The 14,254-nt window shown below is 37.4% G+C and overlaps 1 protein-coding gene across 1 annotated transcript; it reads right to left on the reverse strand.

Annotated features, from left to right (window-relative positions):
• Positions 1–308: 308 nt before the first annotated feature.
• Positions 309–13,221, reverse strand: SNAP23 (synaptosomal-associated protein, 23kDa). Its single transcript, XM_009319208.1, has 7 exons — positions 13,125–13,221; positions 12,503–12,544; positions 11,264–11,312; positions 10,025–10,142; positions 6,401–6,553; positions 5,671–5,815; positions 309–3,153 (listed from the first exon to the last, which is right to left on the reverse strand). Exons 1-7 carry the CDS (start codon positions 13,179–13,181, stop codon positions 3,088–3,090), a joined length of 630 nt encoding a protein of 209 aa, XP_009317483.1. The 5' UTR covers positions 13,182–13,221; the 3' UTR covers positions 309–3,087.
• Positions 13,222–14,254: the final 1,033 nt, after the last annotated feature.

A 14,254-nucleotide genomic window follows, 5' to 3' on the forward strand; every position in this document is an offset into this window, starting at 1 on the left:
TGCTTTGCAAGTGAAATTGCATTGGCAGTAGGTTAAATCAGTAGACTTCACCTATCGGACTAGGTGTTTGCTAGGCATCTGTTACCAACACTGGAGAGTTTTATTCTGTTTAGTTCCTTTATCATCCTGAAGTATAGTCCCAGTCAAATCGCAGTCTTTCAAAGAAGAGATGGACATTTCATAGTTTGAAGTTAGGTGATGTTGATTATGCAGGGATGAAAACTAGAGTTAAAACCCCCCCCAAATATTCCTCTCTTCCAAACTACACCCATTCCTTTGTTAGCATTAGGATTTCTGCAAAATGAAAATAGAAGGGAAAATTCCTAGTTGCATCATAGCAACTAGTCCTGCCAAGTTTTTCAAGGACAGGAAACTAAACAAAGACATTTCTAAGAGAAAATAGTTTTAACACACATTCAGTTATAAAAGTATGTATTTTCTGTGCACAATATATAGTTTAACAATCAAAAGCAGAAATTGTAAACCTTCATTCTTAATAGCATTCAGAAATACAAAGATGTACAAGTGCCGATTCCATCCCATAGATATGGAAATTAAGCATCTATTCTACAGACAACCGTAAGACAATCCAAGAAGCAGACTGTGTTGTTCACTAACATAAAGGCACCAACTCCCGCACGGATTTGGCTTTTGCTACATCAGAACTTTGTATTGATACTCTGCTAATACTCAAGCTCAGTCTCAGAAATTATTTCCGTGTGGTATTCATTGCAATATTACAATTCTGATATACCAATCACAGCATTCTCTCAGCCAACATGCTAATTTGTTGTTAGAGCTCAGGGAAGTCAAGAACATGGACTTGTAATGGCAAGGGAGAAGACATTCCAATGTTTGGAATGTCCAGATGCTACAGAGCAGGTTTGCACTGTTGTAAGCAGAACAAGGCAACCACTTTAGTCTTATGTTTCAGGAGACAATCATAATTAAATAACGTATGCTTTGCTTTCACAACCAGCAGCAAATATTCCTTCAGTTAACCTGAAGTTTGTAAGAAGGAAAAAAAAAGCATACAAATGCCCTATGCCTTCCCATGCAAGTGGTTTAGAAATTTACTACACAATGTTCTTAAAAGTACTTCTTTGCTACTTGTGTTTTTAAGCACATAATTTTCATTACTAATGGGCTAGATAATGAGCTTCTAAAATTCATTAGCTTTCCAACAAATACTGGAAGCCAACATGCACTACTGAAGTATCCAGTCCCCTAAAAATGACTTTACCTTATTCACATAAGACAGTCTACCACTGGCTTATTTATTATATGCAGCAGCTCCATCCTTTGGTCAGTTTTGGGCAACAGGATGTTGTTTGTCATTTTGGGGTTTTTTTTGTTTGTTTGTCTCTTATTTAAATATCAAGTTGTCCTGGGGTGAACTGAGAATATACCAGTAATACTGACTGTATTTCTACTGAAAAGAAAAACAAAACACTTAACACTGTCTTACATTTCAGCACAGCAGTGTCATCTCTCTCGCCCTGGGATTTATTATTAATGGCTACAGGATACTTGTGGGCTGTCCTTCCAAAAAACCACCCCATAATGCTATTAGTTTTAATTATTCCTCCAATCAATTTGGTTTGAAGGTTTTTGCCATCTAACACTGAGTATCACAGGTTAGTCCAAAGCATCATTTCCACCTTTAAAACAGGCAGAATATATTGCTGGGTGGAGTTAAAGTTTTACAGGTCACTTGCAATTTACTTAAAAAAAAAATATTCAAGAAAATCCTGGGAATAAATCTGATTATATTACAGTAGCCAAAATGTTTTTCCTCTTCATAGGAAGACAGCTTTGCCTCACCTGGTCAGAAACTCCTGTGTTCTGCAACAGAACACAGGAACATTTTAGTTGCAAGCAACTGGACATGTAATATTTCCAGTCCTAAAGTCTGCAATAATAAACCAGTCAGGAATCTATTTAGAACTACTTTATTTGGAACTAGCATACAGTTCTTAAATAGGTACTGCTTCCTCCAGACTTCTGACAAAGAGGTTTCATAATAACCTTCTCTGTTTTCAGTAGGTTTAAAAAGTTCCCCCAAAGTCACTGCTGAGAACAAACTCTGCACCAGATCTCAGTCATTATTTTGCCCTGGAAAAAGGCATAAACTGAACTCCAGTGAAAACTGGCCAAAACAGAATCTGATATGGGATGCAAGACAGCTGCATGCTTTTCTACTCAGTTTCTTCCAGTTAAGATGCATCATTCAAACACTTAAAAGTTAACTTTTACATAAGGGGCATAAAATTTTCCATCAAATAAATACTTTAGGGAGATAGTTTTGTTTTCTTCTACTCACATGTGCATGGGGTTTAGATCAGGTATATATACACACGCAACAAATATTATCGGAACAATGCAGCATAATTTCCTAGTTATGGCCTCTAAACCAATGTAAATTTACAGTAAAGAAATGGAAACCTGTATACCCCCCCAGTTACCTTTACATTAAAGTTTGCGTGTTTAGGAAGTGTTTTAAAGCCCTCAACCCACAAGTAGTAAGTAGTGGGCCTCTTCAATTCTGTAATCCACAAACTCAACCCCAAACCAATCATGTGGTTTGGATTGTAAAACTATAGTTAGCCTGCTAGAGATACAAGTCAGACAATATTCACCAAGTCCCTATTTTAGTGAAGACACTCAACTTATGAGGTATTTCAAACAGTGCAAAGTGCCCTCTCCAACTTCCCACAACTGTGAATTCAGGTTACCCTGCTTGTTTAACTTCAATAAAGGACTGTATTTTGGGTGCAGGGAAAAAAAGAGACTCAGAAGGGGAATAAAACATGCAAGAAGATTCTCAAAGCCATAACACTTTTAGCCCTGAGCAATTTAAAGAAAGTGAAGGTAGATGAGTAGGAGGAAGTTATGCTGGCTGCTTTCTTGGAGTCAAGGCCACGTTTACATGAAGCAATAAAAAAAAAAAGAAAATTAATCCCTACAGAAAGGGTACTGCTTCATTTTTCCCCAGCCCCTCTTATTTCAGAATAGAAGTTTCACAGATCCATGAATACGGTGGCTTGCAGCTGGACAGATAGTGTCATTGAAAAATGACAGCAGGCTTTAATTGTCAATTAGTTTCTTGGCTCTGATGTTGGCTTGCTCAATGCGTTCCCTGTTTGTATCAGCCTGAAAGAGACAAATTCATAGGTCATTTGCAGACTTCATGCAAAAATTTAAAAGTTCAAACTGACATGAAATTCTGAATTGCAGGGTATTATTGCTGTGGTAGACAGAAGGGGAGCAACTTTTATAAGCTAGAAGTAATTTTTTTTTTTTTTAGCCAGCATAGGCTGTCAATTTTGGCAGAAACATAATCAGGAGAAACCGTTTTTAGTCTTTAGCTGACCCTCAAAACATTCTGACTTGCTGAAGCAAGCTGCTGTAAGAATATTAACAGAACAAGGGGATAAAAATTCCCTCTCTCTAAGTGTTTAGACATCTTAAGGACCTCTACAGAGCAACTTTGTTGCTATGGACTAGAAGTAATAATCAAAACTGGAAGTGACCTATGGGCATAATGTCAGCATTATTTTGCTTAGTGCAAATCCCTGGTTTTCATCTGCACACCCTCCAGTGTCCTAGTGTTGTCATAGTATGGTATCTGCAAGAAAAGCACTTTATTTTATAATTGTTTTACTACTATAAAGCATCAAAAGTCAGCTACAGCATCTGGGCTGAACGAGTGTCAAAATATAGTTTTACTGAAAGGTATGATAAGGAGCTTCGAAATAATTCCCTGATTATCCACCCTGCAGTGGTAATAAGCACAACTCTGCCCTCACCATGAGGAGTGGAACTCCTGAGAAGCTCTACCTGCACCAAGTATTAGCCATTTCACACCTTCATACTGCAGTGGGCTGGGAAGAGGACGTTGCCAGTTCAAGCCCTTCCCTCCTGTTCTTTCCTTCCTGCCCTCTGGGTCAAGGGTTGGGGAGGGGCAGGAATCTACTATAGAAGAGTGAGAATCTAACCTGTTAACACCACTTTGGAAACACTGATCCAGCTACCAGATCCTCTTCTAAGAAAAAACCAGTAATGTAAGCTTTTATCAGGGGTTTATTCAGACTAGGAGTCCTGCTTAACACTGCAGGCTACAAAAGTCACCCAGTCAAGCCTATATATTTCCCAGGTTAGTTGGAATTCTTTTTTTTTTTTTTTTTTTTTAATAAAAACAGAAGCATCAGCTCCATTCTGGAGTTAAGCTTAATACTGCTCTTTGTGGAAACCAAATCAAAGTGTTGAGGGTAAATCTCCAAAGGACAGTACCATATAAAGAAACACTGTTCACTAGATCTAAAAACAGTCATCAGCAGAAAAGGATCAATTTAAATATGCTCAGGCAGGTTGCCAGTCAAAGCCAGGAACTGCACTTTCATTTTTATTGCTGTTTTGTAAAGCAATTCTAACTTGTTTACATCATATTTCAATAGTTAGACTTGATCAGCAAGATTTATTCAGAGCACTAGAATGAAAGAGCATCAGGCCAAAACAGTTGCTTGAAACTACCAGAAACACTATTGCTAAAAACAGTAATTCCCACTTGCAGTTAATTTGACCAGGCAATTTTCAGTCCACTTCATAAGTTGTAAGAATTTCACACCTCATTTTAAACTACGATTAGCTTTTCCAGTGTTCTTTAAAATGCTTGAGTTTTTACTTGATAACCACCTCAGATCTGCAGTTTCAGGGAACAGTGAAAGAATTAAGGCATCCTCCACAAGATCATGCTGACATAGGTACAACCAGCATTTATGTCAGACTAGCTCTGTATATTTGAGGAAATTCCATTCCTCTTGCTTTTAACTCTACTGGGCATTTCAGTGATATTTTTAACTTCTCATTTTGCCTTAATTTATATTTTTACAGCAATTGGTGTCCACTTCTGCTTTTTAAAACCTTTACTAGACACTATTCATTAAAGCTTTCATTTCCTTTCTTAACCAGGATGCCTGTAAAAGAACTTCTATTCATTTCAGAATATGGGGATTTCTAAAATACAACTAACTTCCTCACAGGTTGCCCTCTGAAAGAACCCCCCCAGACATTTACATATGATTAATCTGTTTTGGGAAGTTAATCTTTAAAGCAATAAAGTAAAAAAATGCTACTGGCTATGGCTAACTTCATGTGCCGATGATAGTAGGCCATGTCCCCGCGCACCTACAAAACCTATTATTCTAAAGTCTTTCCAGCCCCAATATTAACCTGTCCACAAGAATTAGGGCAGTGAATTACCTGTGTTTTATTTTATATTCAATTATTATAGTGACTTTTTAGGAATTCCAGAAGAATCTTGCTATTGTTAAAAATACCTATTTCCTACCACATACAAGATTCCCTGCGAGCAACAGTCCCTCCAGTAAATGTTTGCCCTTTTGATCCAATCAAGTTTAATTGTTTTCAGAGTAAGCAGTGACCTGTGCTGTATTTTTCGGTTTCCTGACACTCTGAAGCATTTGAGTTTTCAGCCACACACCCAAACACCAAGATGTATCTCTTGTTCAAATGACTGCAACCTAGAGGATGATATAATCTTAATGCATATTTATCGCAAATACAGGCAGATAGGACAGTGAGCCCATTCCTTATAACTTCTCAGTAACAACCTCTAAGCTGAAGGTAGAGAGCACCTTTGACACTTACCTTTACATTTATCCGTTCTATTTGTTTATTCTGGGCATCAATCTCATTGCCCATATCCAAAGCCATGTTTTTCAAATTCCCAAGAATGTTTCCCACTTGAGCAAGATTTTCATCCATTTCATCTTCTCTGGCATCATTTGTTATCCTGTTCAAATAATTATGACAATGTTTCCAAGAACCAAGAACTTTCTTTTCCCTACCCTGAATTTACTTTAATAGAAATTGTTTGTTGCATGGTTATCTGACAGGCAATGTATTCAAGCCAAGGTATGTTTTTCCGCTTTTAAAACCCCATGTATTCCAAGCAAGCAGCTCACCAAAAAAAAGGGTGCTAAGCTAGCCGCTATTACAAAAATAGCCTTAGAATTTAAAATAATAACTACCAGAGGAAGTTTAAGGCATGAGTTTGTCTCAAATATACTTTATGACAAGAAGAGTCCTTGATATTTTTAACAGTCCCCTCAATAACTGAGCGCTAAGCTCTATAGTCCTCACATCCAGAAACAGACTGATAATACCACACTCATTTTTTTCATAGTGGTACGATGAGCACTATAACACTGAAAGCGTAGGTGTCTGCCATCTCCTCTCCAAGCAGTAACAATTCCTCAAAGCAGTAGTAAAAAAAACTTACTATTTAGCAACTTCGCCTAAAATACATCTGAAAGAAGCTGACAGCTGGTAGCTTAGGATTTCTGCATTTGAGATTGAGAAATATGAAGAAGCAAACCTTGTAATATATCCACCACTCGGTCCTCCAGCAGTCTGAGCCTGCTGCTGATTTATACTTCTTGGTTGCATGGATATCACATGATCTGTTGAGTTCTCCGTTCCATCTCCCCAGGTTGCCCTGTATGCCTTGCTAGCCTCAAAGTTCTTCGTCCTACTCCGTAAAAATAAGAAGTCTGAATGGCTAGATCAGAAATACGGCTTCCTGACTGAAGTTCTTGTATTAATCTAGGATTTTCAGAAACATTTGTCTTGTGCCTGAGAGAGATTAGATTTTTTTATAGACAAAGCCTTGTCTATACAATACAATTTCTTATTGGGATGGTAGAAACATAACTGAGTTACTCTAGGGACAGTGATTAATTTGGTCTTAAGCTTTAATACAAGCACAGTAATTCCCCCAAAGTAATACACTTTACCAGAAGAGGGAAAGCTTATGACAGTAACAGGAAAGCTTATACTGTCATAAAGTCAAGTCGCATTTACAACAGGAGTTAGTCTAGAGTTAGGATTACTTTTCAGGGAAGAAATGGGGATGAAGGAAAACACTCCCTCAAATACAAGTAGCTACACTATGCAAGAAAACAATTAATCTCTACTGTTTTTGTCAAACATACTCTGTTGCCAAGTCTTTTTTTAAAGTTAATGTTTCTCAGGTTAGTTTTGATTATGAAATAACAGTAATCATGTTTAAATAGCTCCTTCATTCTGCAATTCAATTGTACTAACTCCATTAAAGCAACAAACCAACTTACCATTACACTTCTACCACATAATTCAGAAAAGAAAAAAAAATTAAAGAAAGCACACTGACATGAAGCAATCTCAAGAATCACAGACCCACAAAAGCAAGAGGGGAAGAAAATATAACAGAAAAAATAACTGATCTAAATTGGGGTCAGTTCTCATGAGCCCTAAAGAACATATGTCGAGAAGAATATTCTCACATTCACCGTGTTTGCTGGCATTTTCAGGTTTAACATAAATAATCCAGACTCCACTGCCATTTTCCTGCTTCTTTAAAAGCCTATGAAGGGAAATCTGTAGTGTCTTTCAGCACATCTAACTTTACAATTACAGGTAATCAATTTCTGTATTTATAGTGCCTTTCTTTAGCCCAGATATTTCACATTTGAAGAGGTGTGAAATTAACTGTAATGAAGAAATATTCCCCTCATTCTTCTGGCATTTATGTAATCAGAAATTTTATTTCATAGGTCAGATCCTATGAAAAGTAATCTAGTATGAATACATCAAGAGGAAGAAATGGAATAATTTCTCAGTTCATAATGGAACTGTTGAACCCAGCAGAACCCTAAAGAAACCTGAACTAGTCAATTCTAGCTCCTTGCACATACACAGGCTTAAAGAGCTCTTTAGGTTTACTGCAACTAGATTGAGCATTATATTTTAATCTCATTCATACTAAAGCTGCAACAGCAGGAGAGCTTTGTATATTTGGCTTCTGGATTAGCAAAGTCTTAGGTGCCAGAGGTAACTGTGAGGAATTTATTGAACAAAAACAAGTGGCCTGAAAACTACTTGCACATCTGAAGTAGACAGCTGGAAACAGAATTGTTGCTCAAACTAAGCACAATTAAGAACAAAGCTTCACGCCACCTGATTTTTTTTTTTTTAAGAGCCATTTTTCAAATTACTATATAGTCACTTTTCTCACGTCTCATTTCTGTAAGACAATTTATACAACCTTTCAAACCAGCAAGGGCTCAAGCAGTTGTTCAACATTTCCACAACTAATACACTCCATAGTAATTGACATTTTCTATTCAGATCGGTATTATAACACATCACAGTCACAAGGAGACCTGCATGCAGACATCATGCACGTGCAAGCACAAATCCAATAGAAGCATCACTTCAGACAGCTGGTTAAATGTACATCTGCACTAATAAGACTGACCTTGTCCTAAAATCCGCTTTCACCAGTTAAGTGAATACAGCTTCTTATCCTAGTCTTCATTTTTAGAAAGCAAGTGTCAGTGTTAGGAGAGAATGGAGAAGAAAGAATAGTAAAGACCGGCAAACAGGTAAATTGTTATTAGTACATAGATTATATTAGAGTACTGCTAGTATTTTGTGTTTTCACAAAGCTTTTATAAATAATCTAAGCCTAGGAGAAATGAGAAAAGCAATACTTAATTCAGCAAGTGTTCTGATTTAGCTTTATGCTTTATGAAAAAATGAAAAGCTTTGGAGATAACTAGTTGACAAATAACTCTGGCATTGACAGAAAAATTGATGTACCAGTAGATATATGAAAGGCATTCACAGCTTCTTCTTCTTCATTGCCCTCTACTTGTAATCTAGTAGACTTTTCTGCACCTTACTGCTCATTTTGGTACACAACTCATTTCTTTTATTGTTATCTGTGTATTTGGAGTGCCACAAGAGTTCACAAATTCTGAGCTTGCTCAGTGTCAATAAGCCGCTTAGCTTTGGTGAAATAAGACTGTCAACTACAGAAAACAAAGACTGAGCGTGTCAAGATGCTCAAAGCCCATCAGCTTGATAAAACTAATATAAAGCAGTAAGCACACCTATCCAGAAGTCAGGACAGAACTATCTGCCCTTTCAAGGTACTAAAGCTCTAAGACTTTCAGCCTTAGAAGCCACATTCGTATCTATCCTAAATGATCCTCAAAGTATTATGCTGTTGGATAAACAGACTCAGCTACTCCAAGGAATTTTTACCTAAATTTCTGCTACCTCTCAGTTGAACTGTAAGGTTTTTTTGCTCATGCTAAAGAGCTAAAAGTGAACAAACACACACACTATTCACTTCAGAGGTCACACTCTTAAAATAACTTATTTCTCCTTCACTTGGAAGAACTATGATGACATCCAATTCACACAAATCAATTTGATACTTTGCTGCTTAAAGATAAAGCTAGCACACCTCCAAAAATAAATCTTGTTTTCCTTATAATACTGATTTCTGATCATTGTTTAGGCTGTTTAGGTGTTTAGAAGTACAAATCAAGTGCCACACAAAAGATTAGATTACTCTTAACTGATTTGGATATTGTAGCCATAACGCTGATGTTATAAAGGTACTATGGAGCAGGTCTGCAAGAATTTATGTAGTCACTAGTGAAAGATTAAAGGTTTAACACCAACATCTGTTCTCCTACTCTCTTCCTAAGGCATGAACATTTTCTAAATGCCTAAAGAACCAATATTACTTTCCTTCTCCAAAACAGAAGTTCTCTCGCTTTTAAGTTAGTACAAAAGTACTTTTGTGAAAAAATTATTTTTAGAGTCAAATTTCTAACAGACAGGCACTTACATATAGCTATTTGCAGTCCATTTTGGTCTCATCTGTATGGACATTGATAGTACTCTACTAAATACAAGCTTTAAGAAGATTAGGGCACAATTGTGCAGGATGTTATACAGTGAAAGGGGCATACTATATGGTTAGATGCAAGTAAGCTTTAGCTACTCTCATACCATTTTAAAAGGGTGCACCTCTACAAACCAAAACAGTCAACTTTCCTAGAGATTCAGCATTTTTTAGTTAGCTTTTTTATTAGAGACCATCTCCCAGTACAGTAGCTATTGGGAATATTCTAGAACTTCAGACCCAAGTACCAATTTAACTTACCTGTTACAAGGACAGACACAGAGCCCACAACATTTGTTGAGCTCTGTCAGTGTCTTCTCAGCTTCTCTCATATCCTTATTTATCTGGTCCATGCCTTCTTCTATGCGATTTAGTTGTTCTAGAAGAGAAACAAGTAACCTGAATAAACATGGATTGGGGGAAGGTGGGGGTGGGATATTAACATTTTTTTCAAGCAGGAACTTACAAGTTTCAGTTCTATCTTTATACCAAGACTAATGCCTTTCTTTCCTGCCTTCTAGGATTTTTTTTTAATTTGAGAAAGATATTCAGTTCTATTTACTACATTAAAAATATTTTCCCTGTCCTTAGAGCAGCACTTCTATTGCTGCTTTTATGTCCTGGTTTCGGCAGGGATAGAGTTAATTCCCTTCCTAGTAGCTGGTACAGTGCTGTGTTTTGGATTTAGGGTGAGAACAATGTTGATAACACACCAATGTTTTAGTTGTTGCTAGGTAGTGCTTTACTAGACAAGGACTTTTCAGCTTCCCATGCTCTACCGACTGAGAAGGCTGGGGGTGCACAAGAAGCTGGGAGGGGGCACAGCCAGGACAGCTGACCCAAACTGGCCAAAGGGATATTCCACACCATGTGACATCATGCTCAGCATATAAAGCTGGGGGAAGAAGGAGGAAGGGGGGGACGTTCAGAGTGATGGCGTTTGTCTTCCCAAGCAACCGTTATACATGATGGAGCCCTGCTTCCCTGGAGATGGCTGAACACCTGCCTGCTGATGGGAAGTAGTGAATGAATTCCTTGTTTTGCTTTGCTTGCGTGCGCAGCTTTTGCTTTACCTGTTAAACTGTCTTTACCTCAACCCACGAGTTTTCTCACTTTTACCCTTCCGATTCTCTCCCCCATCCCACCGGGGGGTAGAGGGGGGAAGAATGAGTGAGCAGCTGCGTGGTACTCGGTTGCCAACTGAGGTTAAACCACAACATTTTAGAATAAATGCAGACAGTTACATTCATGCTGTGGTGGAAAGGAACAGCTTCTGTAGCAGAGGCTGTATTACAGTGTAACGAACATGGTCTCTCAACTACTTTAAAGCCTCTTTTAAATACTACAAACACATGTGAATAACCAATTAGCAAATCTGATTTTCACGTAAGTAGTCTTTAATAAGCCTTTAGTTTCAGCAACAACTCTTGAATGATAATCCTTTTTCTTACAGTCATAAAATTGATTTTCAGTGTTAGAGAGGAAGATGGAAGAACTCACCTCCCTGTTCATCCAGCATGGTGATAGTTTTGATGCCGACATCCTGGGACTGCAGAAAGAAGTGTATTTGCAGACATAAAAAGATTTCAGTACAGCAGTGCAAAATCAGGTCTCTATAGTGAATTCAATAAGCCAACCAAGTTCATAACAAAACACTGTGCTAGGAATAAATTCTGTAGTAAAGCTATGCTAAGTTTCAAATTAGATCCTATGTTAGGCTGATGATAATCTCACCTGTCGTTATCTCAATTGGTGGGGTTTTTTTGAGTTTTTTTTATATTACAAGAAGATGATAAAATGTATTGTAATGCTCAGATTGAACTATAACAACATCAAGTAAACCTAGCTGTGCCTTGTTTTGAAAAGTGGCATTTAGTTCATTCTTTATCCCTACTCTCTTCAATAGGGCTGACAAGGTCTTTAGTCCTGGAAGCCAGATAAAAGAAAGCAAAACAAAGCCTGCAAAACCTTTCTTGAGAATTCAGCAGAAGAAATCAGGAAGACAATAGCCCATCACTAGTTTTAGAACCAAGCAAAAGAAATCAGCGGTGACGAATATACCACAGTACAGCTCTTTGCTGGCTCAAAGTCTTGAATCTAGCATGCAAGTTGCACCCATGCTTTACTGTAAACTGGCAGCATAGAACTGTCTATGGCAGGAGTTATCATCATAAGGAGTTTCATCATCATACTTAATTATTTTTAAAGTTAAAACCAATGAACAGATTGTAAGAAGGTTTATGTAGAACTACTTTTGAACTTTAGAACCAAAAGCAGTCCTACCCTCTACTACCCCACCCAACTGAGCCCTGCCCTACCCTCCTCCTCAAAGCAAGACATTTTCACACTGTTCAGATGCAAAGTGAGCTAAAAGACAAACAGAAGATGTTACGAGAAGCAAGTGATGCAGCAGCCAAAGCCATAACTGACCATCACAGAAGACTTTTTATAACTGATCTGTAGCATTTGGAGATTAGGCCATTTTGCTTAAGAGGAAAACAAGTAAAAAGGATATTGATCCTTCTGTGATCTAACTTTTTATAATGTGAAAAACATTAGGTTTAAGTCATCCCAACTCTACTACTGAATTAAAGCAGCAACTTCTAATAATGAAGTGTGTGTCTCAAAAAAAGTTTGAGAAAGACACAGAAGTGATTAAGATCACTTTGTGATAGTTAACATGCTGCTGCTTATACTTAAATTAGTAAGTCCCCAGGGAATTCAAAAGCTTTTCCTTACCTCAATGGCCAAGCCAAGAATCCTCCTTGTGCTTTCCAAAGACTAGAAAGAAAATTTAAAAATGAGTGTGTTAACAGTATATATCAGTGCCTGAAAGTCTTGTTTACCAGTTCATTGCAGTAAGGCAACTAGTATAGAAAGGTTCATCAGCCTGTCTATACGTAATACACACTACAGCACAGTCATAGTGGCAGCATACTAGAGTTTTTTTTCAGTAGCTAGAAAACCCTTGGGTTTCAGTACTTGCAGGTACTTTGCTTATCCTATTGGAAAGTCATTATAAAAGAAAATATATTCAAATTAATTTTAGTTAAATAAAAAAAGTCATGAAGTATCAACATGATTAAGAATAGCATAGGTACCCAGCCTGCATTGTCTCAGTAATCGGGACTGGGTGATCAGTACTCAGTCAAGTAGGTGGCTTTACAATTCATAAATTTAAATTCATTCTTACTTTTAGGAGTAGTCTTCACTCCAGTATTGCTTTACACTAAGTAAAGCGAGAGTTTGAAACATTCAGCTACACCCTTGCAGAATCACTACCCTAAACTGTATTTTTAAAAGATATTGTAATCTTGGCAGATAAGTACTGTAATCCCAGATGGCTTCCTGTAATATTTACCTCATCAGTGACCTGGTTGGCCCGCAGCTGAATTTCTTCAGGCGACAGTTCAGCCATGATGAGAACTATTACTTGTAAGTAATAACGTTAAAGAGGCTCTTCCCCCTGTAATAAGAGATACCAGTTAAGCATCAGAATTACCCTTTTATCAGTATTTTGAGCTGAAACTATAAGACAGTTCTAAGAATGAAAGCCTACACATTTCATTCTGCTTAGTACAACACCTGGTTAGGACTAGAAGGCACTAAAAGAATTATTCAGCTGATAAGACATAACCGAGGAGCTAAGAGAAATGCAGGAACAATCAGTACGTGAAATAGTTTCCTTTCCAAGACTTGGCTTCCTAAACATTTTTGGAAAATTCTATCTATTGTTAGTTTAAGGTAAAAATCAGGAAACGAAGTCTTAAAAACCTTCTCCGTGTTGGAAAAGCACATTAGTTTACCTAGTAATCCAGAAAGAAATTCATTAAGGCATTTAAGTTACTAGCATAAGTTCTAAGTGTTCTTCCCCTTCCCTTTGAGGGATTTCAACAGACAGTCAGAAGAAGGGGAAACACTTTCACAGACCAAGCACAACCTAAAATTATTCCAGTAACACTCTAGAAATAGTTGTTCTTATGGTGTGGTGAATCCCTCAAACGCAAAGTGATCTGCAAAAGTTTTAAATGGTATGTCTGCAACTCTAGCAAAGGTTTTCAAATTCACCTGTCTCATAATAAAGATAGGATCAAGATTCTCATAACTTAATTCCCAACACATCATGATTTAACTTCTGCTATAAACAGGAGATATATTTTTGCCTGAAGAGACAAGAGGAAAAAGCAAGCCCATCAATAAGTGTATTCCTATCAGAGCCAGGTTTTTCAGAGCTAAGAATCTGCATTTTTGCTGAAGGAATGGTAATAAAGCTGGCACTCCTAGCAATGGGAAAACAGAGCTCCCAGGCTATACAAGAATTTAATGATAGCACATAAGCTGGACAATAAGAGGATTTTTTTAATGCATTTTCCCCTTAACTTTAGATTAATCCTTGCTTTCACATGAGTAGCTTCCAATTAAGTTCACATTATCCATTAAGATCACTCCAAACATCCTGCTTGACTAACAGAACTATGTTCCATTTTTCCC

The sequence above is a fragment of the Pygoscelis adeliae genome, unplaced genomic scaffold, assembly GCF_000699105.1.
Source record: "Pygoscelis adeliae isolate BGI_AS28 unplaced genomic scaffold, ASM69910v1 Scaffold22, whole genome shotgun sequence".
Lineage (NCBI taxonomy): Eukaryota > Metazoa > Chordata > Aves > Sphenisciformes > Spheniscidae > Pygoscelis > Pygoscelis adeliae.